This window comes from Xiphophorus maculatus, chromosome 10 (genome assembly GCF_002775205.1).
Source record: "Xiphophorus maculatus strain JP 163 A chromosome 10, X_maculatus-5.0-male, whole genome shotgun sequence".
Taxonomy (NCBI): domain Eukaryota; kingdom Metazoa; phylum Chordata; class Actinopteri; order Cyprinodontiformes; family Poeciliidae; genus Xiphophorus; species Xiphophorus maculatus.
Window position 1 is genome coordinate 22,294,416 of NC_036452.1, and position 16,214 is coordinate 22,310,629.

A 16,214-nucleotide genomic window follows, 5' to 3' on the forward strand; every position below is an offset into this window, starting at 1 on the left:
TAACATGTGTGAGGCTTTGTCTACTTTATTTTTATGTTAAATGTTTTAAAAAGGTTTTGGTGAGAGGTTATAACTCGTTAATATCGTGCTTTCTATTGTATTATGTACCATGATGCACTGAAATACGCATTTACAATATAATCCCTGATGCAAGTCAACGCGTTCCTACATTTTAAATTTGACTATGTGGAGCCATCTTGTGGTTGTTCTTCGTACTACATGGACACAAAATTCACGTAATGCAGTGAAACTGAATGTTTTTCTCAACAACATAAAAGGAAGACAGAGAGCTTTTAGCAGAGACTTTAATAGTTCAGAATCAGAGCTTCATTTTCAAACATTTAACAAAACCCATATTGTGAGAGAGGAACTTAGGATCATTTTAGACTAATATGTTTCACTTACACAACTTCACACTTAAAATTGGGATTAATAACGACATTTAAATAAGGTAAAACATGTAAATTAAAGCCAGTTTTTTTTTTTCTTTGCCCTTACATCCTTCTGTAGGTATTGTATACTTAATCTTTAATCTTTTTTTTTTTTTTCATTTACAGTGACCTGCACACAATTTATAGTCATAATCGAAAATTTAAATCTAATGATTAGGATCTAAACAAGAGTCCAAAGGAAAAAACTACTTCAGATGAACTTGATGTCTCAACACCATTGATAAGGCCTCTTTGTACAAACACCTACTTCTGGTACTTAGTGCATAAAAACAGTCTGTGCCAGTAATAAAAATCCAAATGTAGCAAATCAGAGGTATGTAGCTGATTGGTCCAGGAGTTTTCAGAAAAAACAAAAACGATGTTACTAAATGACATGAGGTTCAAATAGGTTTGTTTTTTTAAAGTGCTTTTTAAATACATTTTAAAGATACCTTAAAATTGGTAAAAACGGGTTTCCTAGACAACGTCATAAAAAGCCAACAGAACAGTTTTGACTAAGCTATTTTCCCCAGTGAGCGCAAACCTTGCATTTGAGCTTTTTATTAATAAAATTTAAATAAAATAAGTACAGAGCTTCATAGATTTTTAATTTATACTTATCAGCAGCTAAAAAAACAAACTGTCCCCATAAACTCTAAAGGGAAACCTTTAGATAAAGTAGATTTTTTAAAAATGTTTCTTCGCAATGTGTTTAAGCTACGTATCTAGCTAGCTATGTAGCTAGATGACATCAGCTACATAGTTGTGTAGCTATGCTAGCTAGGTTTTTTTAACATTTTATTTTAGCTAGACATCTATGTTGCAGACAGTTGTCAGCTGTCACCCATTTAGAGACGGACAGAAAAAGACCAACATTTAGTAAGAACAGAAGCTTTGTACTGTACTTGAAAGATAAATCCCGTTTACAGATTAAGTTCAGTACATGGCAAGAATTTGTTTTATAAAATCGTCGCACCGTTAATAGTTTTTGATGTTAAAACCTCTATCTAACAAAGCACCTTAAGGAAATGCTCGACAAGTCTCATCTTTAATGGGACGATTTCAAAACTATTCTACAGCAGAAAACAGATTTTTGGCTGAGCAAGTGGAAGTAAGTTTATGAACAAAAGCTAACTTAGAGTGATTATTTTTTTTGTCCACAAGCTTAGTTTGCTGGTATTCCTTGCAATGCATTTACATGCAGAAACCAACCTTGATGGTGATTTTTAAAAAACGTAAGAGTAAAGGGCCCCAATGATGGCAGCTTAGCTGTAAATGTGACTGGTAGCAGAGGTTGCTGGCACAAAGGTTACCAAGTGCATTCTTCTGTATGCATGGCTTTATTTATCGCTGTCCAGTGATGTTTCCTCCTGGATTTATGGCCAATGAGTCCAAGAGCGGGCGGAGGTCCTGGCCAAACGGACTGCAAAATGAACGCAGGGAGAGGGACACTGAAGTCAAAACGTATCAACAAATCATTCGCTTAGAGAAATATACAGTGCCTCTTGATTTTTTTCATTTCACAAAATGCAAACTTTAATGTATTTTACTGGGATTTTCTGGGACAATAAGTCCACGATAGCTCTGGAGGAGGTAAAGAGACGCACAGCTCGGGTAGAACAATCCGTTTAAAGTTAAAAGTTTGTTAAAAGAAGGACCAGAAGTTCCACTGTTGTTGGCTTTTGCTTCAGCACATTGTTTGAGATGAGGAAATCACCACTTCACTACTTTAATCGCCTACTTTCATTTTGCTCTTTATATCACAGTGTGTTCATGTGATAGAACGGCCCAAAGTCCAAACCCAAATCTGATTCAGCATCTGTGACAAGATTCAAAAGCTTAACGTTCACAGACGCTCGCCAACGGCAAGGAATGCTAAGTTGCGACAGCAATCTCTGACAAAATTAGACAAGGTTTACCCAGAGAGGTGGAGGTGAAAACTTACGTGGAGAGTATTTCAGATGGAAGGTCTGTGATGTACGACGGGATCGTTTTGCCGGTGAGGAACTGAGCCACGTCGTTGCTGAAGGTGTTGCAGTTGTGCTCAAACAGGTTGTACTTGTCACCTCTTCGCAGCGGGAGAATGAAGAGGAGAAACGAGTTTCGTATTTTGGGGAAATTGTAACGAGAAGTAAAAATGAATCATTTAATTAATAAATTAACACAAAAAATATTTTTCAGAACAGCTTTACTAAAAGTCATCCAGTAAAATTACTTACTTGTCCAAAACAGTGGCGTCCTATTAGAATACACGTCTCTTAATAAATATGTTACACGGTAGAGTTTCTGTAAAGATTGATAATCGGCCAAGAAACTGCAATTGGTGCACCCCTAGGCTCATGAAAGCCCAGAGCACGATGATGTCCCACCGGGTTCCCTTTGGTGACTGGCGGGGTTGTTTTGTGAAAAACGCAGCATTTGGAATCTTGGCCTAAAACGTCCGGCTTCGTCACTTCAGATCAAAAATACATTCTCGCGCGAGGTTTCATGAGATTTCAGGTAAGTCTGGATGTTTTCTTTGAGAGGAAGGAAATATGCAACCCTTATTAAGTCCAGATTAATGGAGAATCCAGCAGATTATTATTATTCCTGCAGCTTCTTCAACGCAGCGTTTAGCCGCTTTATCACATTCAGTCTCGTCTTTTCATCAAGGTTGGAGAAATTATTTCTTTTGTCCCCTATTTTCTTCTGCCTTCACTCTGCCATGGTGTGATAATGCAGATAATGCCATGGAGTCATTTTGTACCCTTCTCCTGACTGATACCTCTGAAATTTGTGGCTTTGGCTAACAGATTCAAATGAGAAGATTTGTGAACAGTCTGGCAGATGTAAACTAAGAAAGCTGCTTCAACAAGATGGATTAAAGGGCGGCCAATCAGGTTATCACGGGTTTTTTCTATGTCGTTTTCCTATTTCAACCAGATTGAGGTCCACTGTGTACTTAAATGTCTGCCGCTACGTCTTTACCTGTACTCTGACTCAGCCAGCGAGTCCAGATACTCCAAAAACAAATCTTCATTCACCTCGGTGTAACCCAAATCCACTACTTTGTTCGGCCGGCCCAGTACGGTGCCACACTGGGAGAAAAGAGAAAACACATTTCAAACGTTTAGTGGACGCCGTGCTGGGAAACGAACACAAGTTGCTCGAACCACTACTGAAAATATGGAGATGATTCTTACAGGTGGGCAGTGGGCGATTCCTCCTCCACCAAAGAAAAACTCTTTTCCGTGGACAACAACACCTGTGTGCCTGGGGGGGAGAAGAGGCAAAAAAAAAACGTCTTGTTACCAAAATAAAAGCTGGATAACAAGCTGTCATTCAAGAAATATACTCACCATATGCCGTCTACCTGTCTTCCTGTGAAGATGAACACATACAGTATGTCAGCAATATATAAGGTTATAGCTTTAGGCTCATTCTCGATAGCTTTCAGCGTATTTCAGAACGAGGAAGAAAGTCACAAACGTACCTAGGAAAACAGAACTCAGCTGGCGAGCCATTCCCCTGGACATGTCGTAAACGTACAGTTGCACCGGGAATGAAGGGTTGTTTTGGGCCATGGTGGGACAAGGAGTCTTTTCCAACGGAAACCAACGGCGAAGTTGCCTGACTGACTCGACAAAAGTTGAACTACGGCTAGCTAGCTAGCAACAGAAAACAAAAAGTGGAAACAGTGTTATAGAAATAACGACGAGGTAAAGACTTATCTTTGAAAAAAGAAAAAAAAAGGAAAATTCAGTCAAGTCCAGCCTGAGGTTGATGGGCGAAGACAGTTAGAGCTGTGTCACTGTCTTAATGTAATCATAACATGACTGTCAAAAAGTGCCTCCGCATTCTGTACGATAAACTCCGCCCCCTTCATTGTGATTGGTCAATATATTGACTCCTCAGCAGAGATGCCAATGAGAACCGAGTCTTCTTTAACGTGAATGGAAGGCTGACAGTGCCAAAACATGATACCCTCCAGCCCCATTTAACCCTGGACCAGCCCTGATGACAATGATTTCAGTCTGACCCTGTGTACTGTATATGTACAAATATTTTAACATAAAGATTTATTTTTTACGTGTAAAAAAGCTACATGTGAACTAGAACATGTCAGTTATTAATACCCCTATATACTAATACTAATTACTACTTTATTTACTAATCTGTAATTTACATAAAAATATTGTACCAAAAAACAATGTGCAAGAAAATGTGCTAACGTTTGAAATTAAAAGGAAAAACCCAAGAGGACAAGTTGGCATCTCCTCTTTGTTTGCTTCCCAATGTGAGTGCAGATTTTAGATATCCATAAAGATACCATAAATAAAGATTGTAACAGGGTAGATTTACTAAGTAACAGAATTAAGAGTTTATGTACATCCTGTCTTGTTATATTATATAGCTCAAAGGATTTAGATTCAGCTAAAACAGCATTTGCTTAAGTTATTCCTGAATTCAGATGTTCTTTATAAAGTAAAGTAAAGTAAAGATGTTCTTTATAAAGTAAAGAACATCTGATCATTTAGCTAATAAAGGCATTGAGGGGAATGATGAGCAGATCATCTAGATAAATTGTCTTTGGAAGAAGTTAGAATGATGGAAATTGCCTTTAGTAAATCTGAAATTAAATTTATTATCAAGTACCGAGTTAAATCTGGATGACAGCGGCTTTGGGAGGAGGGAACCAAAGATCAACATTTGTTTGATCTTTAGATTAACATTTGTTTCTCCCTACTTTCTGCTACGAAGACAGCAGAAAGTAGGGAGGATAGAAACAATTGAAGGAAATTGAAAAGAACAAGCAGCGATGACCAAGTTACAGCTACAACATGTAAGGTTGTAGCCAACATGGAGGGTAATCATTCAATAGGAAAATGTGGTATGGACATGGAGACAGTAAAACATGAAATTTAATGTGAACAACATAGCAATTTAAAACAAGAATTAAAGAAACATTAAGGATGAATGTGGCATTGGTAAAACATAAAAAGATAAAGAAAGTATTTATTACATTTCTAATACATCATAGCCACCCGCCAAAAAAAAAAAAAAAAAATCCAAGAAGATGTTTTGGCACCACCCCGCTTCCATACTGGCGCGTTCACGTACCTGAGCTCCCATTGAATTGAAACTGGCCTGGACTGGTAAGTTGTGGAGCGCGGTAAGTGATGAGTACCACTGAGTATCTCTTATTCTTGTGTTTATTTTAGTTTATACGCATCACTAGGGAGACGGAAGCGTCATTAAAGCAGTAGGAAGTTATCAGTTTATTAACATAGAGTGGTTACGTTAAGCTAGCTAGCTAGCGTTATTGTTAGACTTACGTTGGTTTTATTTTAGTGGTAATAATGGCGCTAAGTAAATCTTAGCCGATTTCTAACTTGCGTGTAGTTTCAACGTGCGTATTTGAGAGCTTCGCTTAACAGTTTGCTGCACAACAGTTGACGCATTGGAATGGATTTGTGAATACGAAGTTTCTGCGTAAGCGACGTTGCTTACGTACGAAGCATGGAGGCATAAAGTCCAAGGCGTCTTGTTGAAATGACTGCATCCCGGTGCAGAGCTGAAAACCGGCCAGATGGCGGAGTGGAACGCTTACTACCAGAATGAGGACGAGGAGCAAGAGCAAGAGGAAGCGGAGCTGTCTGGAGGTAAATCCGGGTCACGTCCATGTCTGAACCAGCTGCCTGCCATCACCATGATATGTCCGGGTCCATACCTGAGTACAGTGAACTCATCGGCTTGATAAAAAACAAAACAAAAACAACCAGATTGACATACGGCAATATGGTGGAAATGGTCGTCAGAAAATGGGTCAATATTAAGGTCATAAAGTTCTGCAATAATTCCTAAGGTATCTGGGTACTGCACCATTACACCATCACTTACGTCAAATTCTGATTTGAATGTTGCAGCTGAAGTCGAGACTCAATAGACCAGACATTATTCCAATTTTGTTATTCTCAAATATTGGTAAGTTGTTGTGAATTTCATCTCTTTAGCTGACGGAGAGACACCCAGTGTTCTCTTCTGCTGCTGTAGTCCATATTTAGTTTTAGAGAGATGATATTCTGTACACCTTGCTTGTGACAAACGGTTATTCTTTTATATACCTCCAGACTGGTCATATGTGTGCTGTGCCATACGGTAGCATATTTGACATCCCCCAACATCTAGCTCTAACTTAAAGTGCAGTCTTTCATGCAGGCACGCACTTTCCATATTTCCTTCAATCCCTCTGTGGAAAATAAGTTTCCACAATCACAAGGTCATGGTGTCATCACAACATCACAAAAAGCCACTAATCAATCTAGCGTTTAGCTTTGTTATGAAGTTCCTCTTTTTAAGGTGTTTATTTTAGAATGACAGCATCCTGGAGTTCAGAAAAGTTGAAGGTAAAACATTGTGAACCAAAGCAAGTGTCTCTGTCTTTGACAGGAGATTACAAAGTCTCGGGCAGAGACAGCCTGGTCTTCTTGGTCGACGCCTCCAAGGAAATGTTCATCAAAGGCGAAGATGGACAACCCTCTAACTTTGACATGACCATGCAGGTAAGAAGTTCAGTTGTTGTTTTTTGTTTAATCCTGTTGACATTCTCTTACTTCTGTATTCCATTAAAACAACCAAAACAAAACCTCTCATCTTTATGTGTTTTCAGTGAAACATTCTTGAAATCTTTTTAAATCTTCACGTTGCTGGGATGAATTCACCCGCATCTCGTGTTGCTCGCAGGTCGTGCGGAGTGTGTACACCAGCAAGATCATCAGCAGCCACCGGGACCTGGTGGCCCTGGTGTTCTACGGCACAGAGCAGAGCAAGAACCCCAGGAACTCGTTCAAACACGTTTACGTGTACCACGACCTCGACGAACCAGGTCAGAGGCCGCGCCGCGACGAAAGGGGAAAGTCACGGCGCGGAGAGTGAAAACCTTTGCCCCTTCAGGTGCGAAGCGGGTCCAGGACGCGGATGCTCTGCGGGGCGAGAAAGGCGCGCAGCTCGCAGCGGAGGCCCTGGGGAGCGGGGAGACGTCTCTGGGCGACGCCCTGTGGTGCTGCGCCAACCTCTACAGCGACATCAAGCTGCGCCTCTCGCACAAACGCCTCATGATCTTCACCTGCAGGGATGATCCACACGGGGGCGACGGCGCCAGGGACCGACAGGCCCGCACTAAAGCCAGCGACCTGAAGGAGACGGGTCAGTTTGGAGAAAAAGCTGCCTCTGTTTATGTGGTTAAAAAAAATGTCTTCTGTCAAGAATGTACATTAGGTCACCTGCTTCCTTTAAAGGAAATAATCACATGTCCATCAAATCGATGCCTAACTTTTATTTTATGTTCCTCTTCTGACAGAAATTGGTTTACTTACAGGTATAAATCCCAAATCAACTTGAATTTTCACGTGTATTTTGACTTACTGTCACATTGCAGGTCCCTCCGACGATCCCCTGGTAGAATTCATGGTAGATTCAAATTTATAGCATCTAGGTGTCTAAATATGTTAGGAAAACCCACATAAGCACATGCAGCTTGTAAATCAAAGCAGTTTTCTAACTTCGCAGCAGCGTCCGACACGCAAACGGTTTTCAGCTTCTTGTTTGATCAACCTGTGTCTGATCTGTCCCGACTCCTCCGGGTGTCCTCAGGTGTCCTTATCGATTTAATGCACCTGACAAAACCGGGCGGCTTCGACGTGTCGCTCTTCTTCCGGGACATCGTGAGCCCGCCCGACGACGACGGCGAGCTCGGCCTGCAGCTGGAGCCGTGCGACAAACTGGAGGACCTTCAGAAACGGGTCCGGGCCAGAGAGACCAAAAAGAGAGCCTTGGCCAGGTAACAGGAAAAAAAACAACGTTTTTTTCTGTTTCCATTTTGCCATTTACTTGTACTAGATCAAATAGTAGCAGACTGGCTACTATGTTGTATTAGTCAGAAGTTCATAATCTGCAGTTCGAACCAGATATTTACAGACACTGTAAAAAAAAACAACAAAAGACAAACTTTTTGTATTTACCTGTTGACATATGTATAAAAAACAAACAAACACAAAGACATTTATTTAACACCATTTGCTGTCCAATTATTAACTGATTAATCCGAAAAATAATCAACAGGTCAATACATTGTATTGATAAGTCGAGCAGAAAGGCCTGAGCTTTTAACATGTTGATTAGAAGTTGGAAGTTTTTGGGGGTTTTTTGGTCTTTTTTTTTTTTAAGCAATAAAATGTTTTTCTTATTTAAAAAATAAATTGAATTATTTATTTGCTTCTTTTAATCGATTGGTAAAATAAATTTTGGTATGTAAACATCCGGTTTTAACTGCATGGAATCAAATCGTATCACAAAGCCAGAATTTCCCAATACGACAAAACAAATATTTCCATTCAACCTAGTCAAAGTCCATTTCTCCTCTTGTTTATTGGCCTTGTGCTTCGTGCTGTTAAGCTGTGTGTTCACCCCCTGCCCGTCCCTGTGCTGTGTCGTGTTCAGGTTAAGCTTGACTCTCGGTGAGGGTCTAAACGTAGCGGTGGGCGTGTACGCAACCGCGGTGACGGCTCGGAAACCCGCCTCCGTCAGACTGTACCGGGAAACCAACGAACCGGTGCGCAGCAAAACCCGCATCTTCCACACTCAGACCGGCAGCCTGCTGCTGCCCAGCGAGATAAAGAAGGCCCAGGTACACGGCAGCTGGGTTTAAATATAAATGAACTTTTTTAAATTGAAATTATTAGCATTGTTTAGCTGTAATGCTTAGGACCATTTCTGAAGCCTGATGGGCCCTATGGGGGACCAAAGCCTGGTACCAAAAAAATACGTTGTTCTTTGCTTCACATGTTGTGTGCATTAGTAACATTTTCGAGCTATTTGTAATTTAGAATAATAATAAAAGAAACAAAGCTATGGCAAAAAGTAAAATTTAGTTTCAGCCCGAAGAAAACCCGATATAAATAATTATCTTATTTTAGGGGTAAAGATGCAGTTAGTCAGCGTGGGGCGTGGCGCTGCTCACTGCTTAGTCACCTTTGTATCGAACTCAGCTCAGGTGGCATAGTGGCGTGCTATGTGTCTTTAATTGTGTTCTAAAAACAAAAGTTCTACAACTCACCCTAAGAAACTGAGAAACGTTCCTGCAGACATCAGTTCCTTTCCATGTTTTCTTCTCGTCGGTATCTTCATCTTCTTTTAAACCACTTTTACACAATCCTTTGGTAAGCTAAATGCACGCTTCACACTTTGAGCTCACATCAAGGCAAGTGACGGACCACTAGGTGGCGTCAGTTGACCTCAGTTTGAGAGACACAGGTTTAGAGGTATGGCGTGAGTTAAGTTTTGGTTAATGGTTAGGGTAAATGTCCGGGCAAGGCATAAATGGAAGTAAATACAGAGTCCTAATACGGGTAAAAATACTAACTTGTGTGTGTTGTAGGTGTACGGTAGGAAACAAATAGTGATGGAGAAGGATGAAGTGGATGCCATCAAGAAGTTTCACGACCCCGGACTGTTCCTGATCGGATTTAAGCCGATGGAAAAACTCAAACTGCATCATCACATCCGACCTTCTGTCTTCATCTACCCCGAGGAGGACGAAGTGAAAGGTAGAACTGTGTGTACCATTCTGATATTTTACGTAGTTTAAAAGCTCTTCTTATCTTCTGGCTGCTTGTAAGGGAGTAGAATTGGCTCCTTCAGACTAACCAGCAGCAATTAGCAAACACCTGGTGGAACTGCTCATCAACTGAGTTCATTGTAGGAGCTGCTTCTCAGTGAAACGCTGGTAAAAATGATGTTAAAGATTCAATAGAGGAGCCATGTTTTGATGACTTCCTGTAGGCAGAGTTTCAGGAGAACAGGAGCTTCTTAAAGAGACAGAGGCTCAATTTCAAGACGTTAAATTATAAACTCCAGTTTCATTAGTCATATATACTAAATTCTGCATTTTTATAACAACTGAAGTTGATTGTGTTTTAAAATGCCACTGTGTCTTGAATATACATAACACTGCCCCTTTAAAACTGTTTTGTTTTCTTTTTTTGTGTGCTTGTTGTTGTTTCGCTGCACCAGGAAGTGCCTGTCTGTTCTCTGCCCTGTTGAAGAAGTGCATCGAGAGAAACGTGTTTGCTCTGTGTCGCTCTGTCTTCCGCCGAAACTACCCACCCAGGTTTGTTGCCTTGGTGCCTCAGATGGAAGCGGTGGACGAAGGGAAGGTCCAGATCACACCTCCAGGTAAACAACTGTTGGGGCTCTCGTGTTTGCTGTGACTCTTGCTGGTTTTAGCGTCGCAAGAAGCCAAAAGATTAAACCTAGATCAGGAAGTTGAAGTCATAAACGGAGTCTCTGTTGCAGCTAGTGTTCATATGAAGGTTTGTTTTGTTTTTTCTCTATGATGGATGTATGTAGATCTACTCTCTGCTCCCTTCATTAGGTTTCAATGTCATCTACCTGCCGTATGCCGACGACCTGCGAACTCTCGATCCTCCTAGATGTCCGCCGGCCTCACAAACACAGGTTAACAAGATGAAGGAGATCGTCCAGAAGCTCCGCTTCAAATACAGGTCAGTTTACGAAGACACAGATTTTAGAAAAAATCCCCAGTTGTAAAATATATTTCTTACACTTTTGCTGTTAGCAAACGTTTTGCCAAACTCTAGTCTTCTTCGGAAGCTTGGAGTATACAGAGGGAGGGAGCTGCTGGTAATCATGTCACCAGTGTGTTTTGTTGGGTTTTTTGAGTTTCAGAAGTTCAAAATTTTCAAATTTATATAATAAATAAATAATTATTTGTTTTTATTGATTGCGCTTTTGGCGGGGGGGATTTCATTTATTTATTTATTTAGGTCTGTTTGCACTGCCCTCGACACGCCGTCGTATTGATGTGATGACGTCACATTATTTATTGTAATCCTCTCTGTAAGCTGCTTCCTTCCTCCACCATGTCATGCAGGAGTGATGCTTTCGAGAACCCAGTCCTCCAGCAGCACTTCAGGAACCTGGAGGCCCTGGCTCTGGACATGATGGCCCCAGAGGACATCGAGGATCTCATCAGTAAGAAGCCGATTACTTTACTTTCTGTACCCCACATTCAGTACTTCTGTCTCCACTCTCTAACCTTTCTTCTTCATGTGCTTTTTTTTCTTTTCTTTTCCCACACCTCAGTGCCAAAAGTGGACCAGATTGACCAGCGACTCGGCCCTCTGGCAGATGAGTTTAAGGATCTGGTCTACCCTGCCGGGTACAACCCAGAGAGCAAACCAGCTCCCAAACGGAAAACGGGTCAGACTCTGGATGCGGTTTTCTGCCACCGTACTTCAGATCAGACGCCGTTTCAAGCCTGATCGTGTCTTTCTGTTTGCATGCAGCCGACGCCGGAGCCGGGGCCGAGAAGAAGCCCAAAGTGGGGGCGACGGCGGACGAGCTGAAGGCCCACATGCAGAGCGGCACTCTGGGAAAGCTGACCGTGCCGGTGCTGAAGGAGGCCTGCAAGCAGTTTGGAATCAAAACCACCGGGACCAAGAAGCAGGATCTGATAGACGCTCTGAGCGAGCGACTGGGTTCATGAGGACGTTTTCAGACGTTCAGGGAGGGGTTTTTTTATGCGCCGGATTAGAGAAGTAGTGAAAGTTAAGTGGAAGAATAAGCTGAACGTCTTCACTTGTATTGTGGAAATCCCAGATCTTCTTTTCCAGGCGGAATCATTGGCACACGCCTTTAATTAAACAAACAACAAGTGATTATTATTGGTAACGTGTTGCATTAAAACGTTTCTTCATAAAAGCGAATCTTATTTTTGTATTATTTCAAACTGAAAGAGATTTTTTTTTTTTATCAAAGTCTTTTTATTATTTTTTACATAAACCACAAAAAACACTGACAAAGACACAACAGAAATCCTTCACCCCCCTTCCTGTGCCGGATCTGCTGCCCCAACATGTATCCACCTTTTATTCATACATCAGTCAATGCAGAGCACAGGTTTGTGCGTAAATGAAAGGGCAAACATTTGACCCTTACATAAATTTATCTGCTGAAATGTTTTCTACGTAAGATACAAATGGCTGCCAGTCAAACTGGAAGAGGTCGTAGTTCTCATTCAGCATTTCCAGTTCTGCCGGAAAAGAAGGCGCGCCCTTCCAAAGGGAGGCCCGTCAGACACACACCTGGAGGCGTTCTGGCGTCTCCGACCGGGTCCATAAAACGGAAGCGCTGATCGTGTTGAGGGAGCGTCTCTGACCTCAGCAGGAGGAAAACGTCCCGCGTGTGAGCTGTGTCCGAACCAGACGACGTTCCTCAGGAAGGTTTACTCCAACACACACACACACACACACTCAAAAGGTAACGACTCTTCAGATCCGTTTTACTGTTCAGAAAGTCAAACATGGACTTTGTGCTCGATTGATCTTTGCTTATTGAAACCATACGTTTCCGGATTGTTTTAAAAATAAAGGTTTGAGGTTTCTGATGTGTGTGTGTGTGTGTGTGCTGTTTTTTTTATAAAGATTGATGCTGAAATGGAGTGTCAGTGTGAAAACAACGCAGAGGCTGCCCCTGCTGGTAGGAAACTTTAAAGTTTATAAGAAAAAAAAAAGAAGCCATTATTTGTGTTAAAAGTGACAATGTAGAAATTGATTTGACCTCAGAAGGCCTTTCATATAAAAGATGCTGCAATCAATCTAATTTTGGAATGCTGTGTGACTCGTGGTACATGTGAAGACACACACACACACACCTACATAATAAGTGGGAAATTGCAGTGCTGTGCTAATAATCCTTCTTTATTTTCTTTAGGCTGGTTCATGGGAGGCAGCAACGTCCAGATGGGGGCCTTCGCTGTGGTGGGCTACTTTCTGTACAGATTTTCACAAAGTCAGTCGCCACGACGATCTCGCATATTCACAATCTCATCTTAAAGAAAAATAAATAAATAAAATACTCAGAGCATTGTTCTGCTAATGTGTCTTTCACTGAAGCATGGAGCTTGGACACAGTGCCTGTGCGTGTAGCGGTCTGATCAATGTCCAAATTTAAATCATATCAAGAGGTTTCGACACGACCTTACACATACTAAATATGGTTAAAAACAAAAAACTTAGTAGACGTTTAAAGTTTTAATTAAAGCATATTTGCCTGTTACGGCCTTTACCATCAAATGTATCATTTCATTTAACAAAAATACAGTAAAATCCCAATAAAACACATTGAGGTTTGTGATTGTAACGTCACCAAATGTGACAAAACTTCAAACACTTTTAAGTACTGTCACAATTCCCCTTATTTTCTATTTTATGATACAAAGATTGATAATATATTAAGACGACGGACTAATGTGACTATTATATGGAATTCTGTGACGGTGTGAGTCATTTTTATCCAGACGTTTTAAGCTGTTTGCTTTTCCTGCAGCTCTCCCAGCGCTGATCCGTTGGCCGATCCGTTTCTTCTGCTACATAACCGGTGAGTTTTAAAAAATTTTTATCCCCCCCTGACATCTTGACGCTTCACCACGAAGTTTGGCCGGAACCGAAATCACAAGGCAAATGTTTTGTTGGTCCTGCCTCAGGTCTGTCAGCTCTTTGGGGCTGGGTGGGCCGCCTGGTTGGAACCTTCCGCGGTACGAATCCTCAGTCTCACATCCAGTGACGAGGATTTAAAGCAGCCTTAATAAAACTCTTTTACTTTTCTCCTTTTTGTCTCAGGAATCAAGAACCTGTTGAAATGGGTTTCTCGGGTTTGGCGGTTTCTAGTCGGTGAGCGCCTCTTCCTTTTCCGTAGGGTGATATTTCAGTGTTTCATAAATTCAAATCAAAATGTCCTGCAGCTATTCCAGCAACAGAAACACAAGACTGTAATTACAACTTAGACTAACGTCTTAATGTGATGCGACCTCAGCATTTTCCTCCAAATTCAAGTGGATGGTTCCCATCATCAGAGCCATCACAGGTCATTATACTCTTCTTTATTGTTTTAAATTGTGTGGTCATTTCCCAAGGGTTCTCCTTACCTCCGACAATCCTCCTCATTTAGGGGGAACACAAAGTAGATTTACTTTGAAAAGTAAATCTACTTTAATGTTTTTTAAAAAGTATTTAAATTTCCGATGACGCGTTGCCAATTTACTGACAGAAAACAGAAATGTGTCGTTCCAAAATAGCAAACTTTGTCAGAATACTATTCACGCTTCCAACCGGATTGACAGTAATTACTTCCATCATTGCAAATATATAAACTTAAGAAAATGTTTTACGTCAGTGAGTGTATTTGCAATCGCACCTCCAGCCCTTTCATTTCCTGAAAAGCTCTACTTATAGGATCTACTAACAGTGGTGGCTCTTGCATGAATGTGACCCTGGGTGAACTCTTCCTTCTGCCCCCGACACCGCACCTACCCAAAGCTTTAGTATTTACAAAGATTTCTCTAAGGTTTTTAATATTTGCTGCCTTTTTTTAACCAAATATTTAATTCACACAAAAAAAATGTTTTAAGAGTTTTCAAACAACATTGTTTAAGCATTTACACTAAAACTTCTCACGTCTGCAGGATCGTCTGAAGATGGACCACAAATCAGTGGAGCTTCAAGGAAGTCAGATTTGAGGTTGATCTTCCTGGGGCCAAACGTAGCGGACCGATACGTCGTAGCAGACGATTTGTTAGCATTAGGTAGCAACAAGACGAGGCCATTCAGCGATGTGGCGAAGAATGGCATCAAGCAGACCACAGTACTGGACGGCAGAGAGATCACAGTAATCAACACCCCCGATTTTTTATCGTCGTCGATGGGGAACGCCAGCCGCGCCAGGGAGGCCCTAAGGAGCCTCCAGCTCACTACTCCCGGTCCGCATGCCTTTCTGCTGGTAATCAAGGCTCAAGGCTCCGGCGAGTCGGTCGGCCAGGACCTCACCCGAGCCGTTCGAGGAGCGCTTGAGCTGTTTGGAGAGGGAGTCACGGGATACATTATCCCGGTGATCTCGTATGTAGGCGGCAGACAAAGCTTCACCGTGGAGGAGCTGCTAGAGGGGCTGGAAAAGGCCTGCAATTTATGTGGTCAGAGTCCAGAGCTTGTGGACATCAGCGCATACATTCCACCTAAAGGGAAGTATTCAAGTAGAAGGTCTAAAGACTGTGCTTACAGAGATCTGGTTGAGCGTGTGTTGGATGTGAAGGAGAGCAGGGGCCATTTTGTCCATGAGGTGTACAAGAGGGAGGACGAGCTGAGGGAGAAGCTGCTGGATGACATGTCCTCTGCACTGGCTCAACAACTGGGCCACAGGTAGATAGGGGAACTACACAGTGAGAGGTGTTGGAGTGTTTGTTAGCCTGGGCCAAAGAAAGAAAAAAATGTATATATATATATATATATATATATATATATATATATATATATATATATATATATATATAACAAACAAACATATATATATTTTTTTTTCCATTTGCCCTGCGGTTTTGTCAGTAGCTGCGTTTCCATTGAAAATGTGTGCAAAACTTTGTCGGTATTCTGATATTGTTGAAAAAACACATTTGTAATAGCGGTGTTTACATGAAATAGCAAATGCTGTTATAAACACATGAAAATGAGTTTGTACACACAATAAGTTATTAAAAAACATCCTCCAACTACCTGTCGTCGTTGTCTTCTTCGTGGTTTGCGCCTGTGGTAACATCCGGTTGTTGATCATGTGACTCCAGTGATGCCAGGAAAATGTCTTCATTTCCATCGCGCTAAAACTTTTTTTATCAAAAAACTTTACATTTATTAATTGCAGCGTTTCCTTTAAAGCTGTACTGTAATTTTTATAAAG

At 41.3% G+C, this 16,214-nt stretch overlaps 3 protein-coding genes across 7 annotated transcripts; 2 read left to right on the top strand and 1 right to left on the bottom strand.

The window, feature by feature from the left end:
- Positions 1–288: 288 nt before the first annotated feature.
- LOC102222720 (desumoylating isopeptidase 1-like) lies at positions 289–4,281 on the bottom strand. Its single transcript, XM_023341526.1, has 6 exons — positions 3,904–4,281; positions 3,770–3,791; positions 3,614–3,683; positions 3,399–3,508; positions 2,377–2,499; positions 289–1,854 (listed from the first exon to the last, which is right to left on the bottom strand). The coding sequence occupies exons 1-6, from the start codon at positions 3,992–3,994 to the stop codon at positions 1,776–1,778; spliced, it is 495 nt and encodes a 164-aa protein (XP_023197294.1). The 5' UTR covers positions 3,995–4,281; the 3' UTR covers positions 289–1,775.
- Positions 4,282–5,515: 1,234 nt separating this feature from the next.
- xrcc6 (X-ray repair cross complementing 6) lies at positions 5,516–12,196 on the top strand. 3 transcript variants are annotated; one of them, XM_023340333.1, is made up of 13 exons: positions 5,516–5,566; positions 5,984–6,073; positions 6,861–6,973; positions 7,155–7,296; positions 7,365–7,616; positions 8,064–8,250; positions 8,910–9,096; positions 9,847–10,015; positions 10,482–10,643; positions 10,843–10,972; positions 11,362–11,462; positions 11,574–11,690; positions 11,777–12,196. In XM_023340333.1, the coding sequence occupies exons 2-13, from the start codon at positions 6,001–6,003 to the stop codon at positions 11,974–11,976; spliced, it is 1,833 nt and encodes a 610-aa protein (XP_023196101.1). In that variant the 5' UTR covers positions 5,516–5,566; positions 5,984–6,000; the 3' UTR covers positions 11,977–12,196. The 3 variants fall into 3 exon arrangements, with proteins under 3 accessions (XP_023196101.1, XP_023196100.1, XP_023196099.1); XM_023340332.1 differs by having other exon boundaries at positions 5,525–5,583; XM_023340331.1 differs by having other exon boundaries at positions 5,544–6,073.
- Positions 12,197–12,323: 127 nt separating this feature from the next.
- Positions 12,324–15,759, top strand: LOC111609835 (GTPase IMAP family member 4-like). 3 transcript variants are annotated; one of them, XM_023340481.1, is made up of 8 exons: positions 12,324–12,749; positions 12,914–12,968; positions 13,203–13,280; positions 13,818–13,868; positions 13,963–14,025; positions 14,111–14,161; positions 14,304–14,354; positions 14,953–15,759. In XM_023340481.1, the coding sequence occupies exons 2-8, from the start codon at positions 12,926–12,928 to the stop codon at positions 15,684–15,686; spliced, it is 1,071 nt and encodes a 356-aa protein (XP_023196249.1). In that variant the 5' UTR covers positions 12,324–12,749; positions 12,914–12,925; the 3' UTR covers positions 15,687–15,759. The 3 variants fall into 3 exon arrangements, with proteins under 3 accessions (XP_023196249.1, XP_023196251.1, XP_023196250.1); XM_023340482.1 differs by having other exon boundaries at positions 12,326–12,749; positions 13,975–14,025; XM_023340483.1 differs by lacking the exon at positions 14,304–14,354.
- The last annotated feature ends 455 nt before the right edge of the window (positions 15,760–16,214 follow it).

What these genes read in the sequence shown, in the direction of transcription:
- LOC102222720 (XM_023341526.1), bottom strand. Translation starts at nt 3,994, where the DNA reads ATGGCCCAAAACAACCCTTCATTCCCGGTGCAACTGTACGTTTACGAC. An exon ending in AGACAGGTAGACGGCATATG is followed by an intron (nt 3,684 to 3,769) that starts GTGAGTATATTT and finishes TCTCCCCCCCAG; the next exon opens with GCACACAGGTGTTGTTGTCC. An exon ending in GAATCGCCCACTGCCCACCT is followed by an intron (nt 3,509 to 3,613) that starts GTAAGAATCATC and finishes CTTTTCTCCCAG; the next exon opens with TGTGGCACCGTACTGGGCCG.
- xrcc6 (XM_023340333.1), top strand. Translation starts at nt 6,001, where the DNA reads ATGGCGGAGTGGAACGCTTACTACCAGAATGAGGACGAGGAGCAAGAG. An exon ending in GGTCCAGATCACACCTCCAG is followed by an intron (nt 10,644 to 10,842) that starts GTAAACAACTGT and finishes TCCCTTCATTAG; the next exon opens with GTTTCAATGTCATCTACCTG. An exon ending in AGCTCCCAAACGGAAAACGG is followed by an intron (nt 11,691 to 11,776) that starts GTCAGACTCTGG and finishes GTTTGCATGCAG; the next exon opens with CCGACGCCGGAGCCGGGGCC.
- LOC111609835 (XM_023340481.1), top strand. Translation starts at nt 12,926, where the DNA reads ATGGAGTGTCAGTGTGAAAACAACGCAGAGGCTGCCCCTGCTG. An exon ending in CGCAGAGGCTGCCCCTGCTG is followed by an intron (nt 12,969 to 13,202) that starts GTAGGAAACTTT and finishes TATTTTCTTTAG; the next exon opens with GCTGGTTCATGGGAGGCAGC. An exon ending in CCTGGTTGGAACCTTCCGCG is followed by an intron (nt 14,026 to 14,110) that starts GTACGAATCCTC and finishes TTTTTGTCTCAG; the next exon opens with GAATCAAGAACCTGTTGAAA.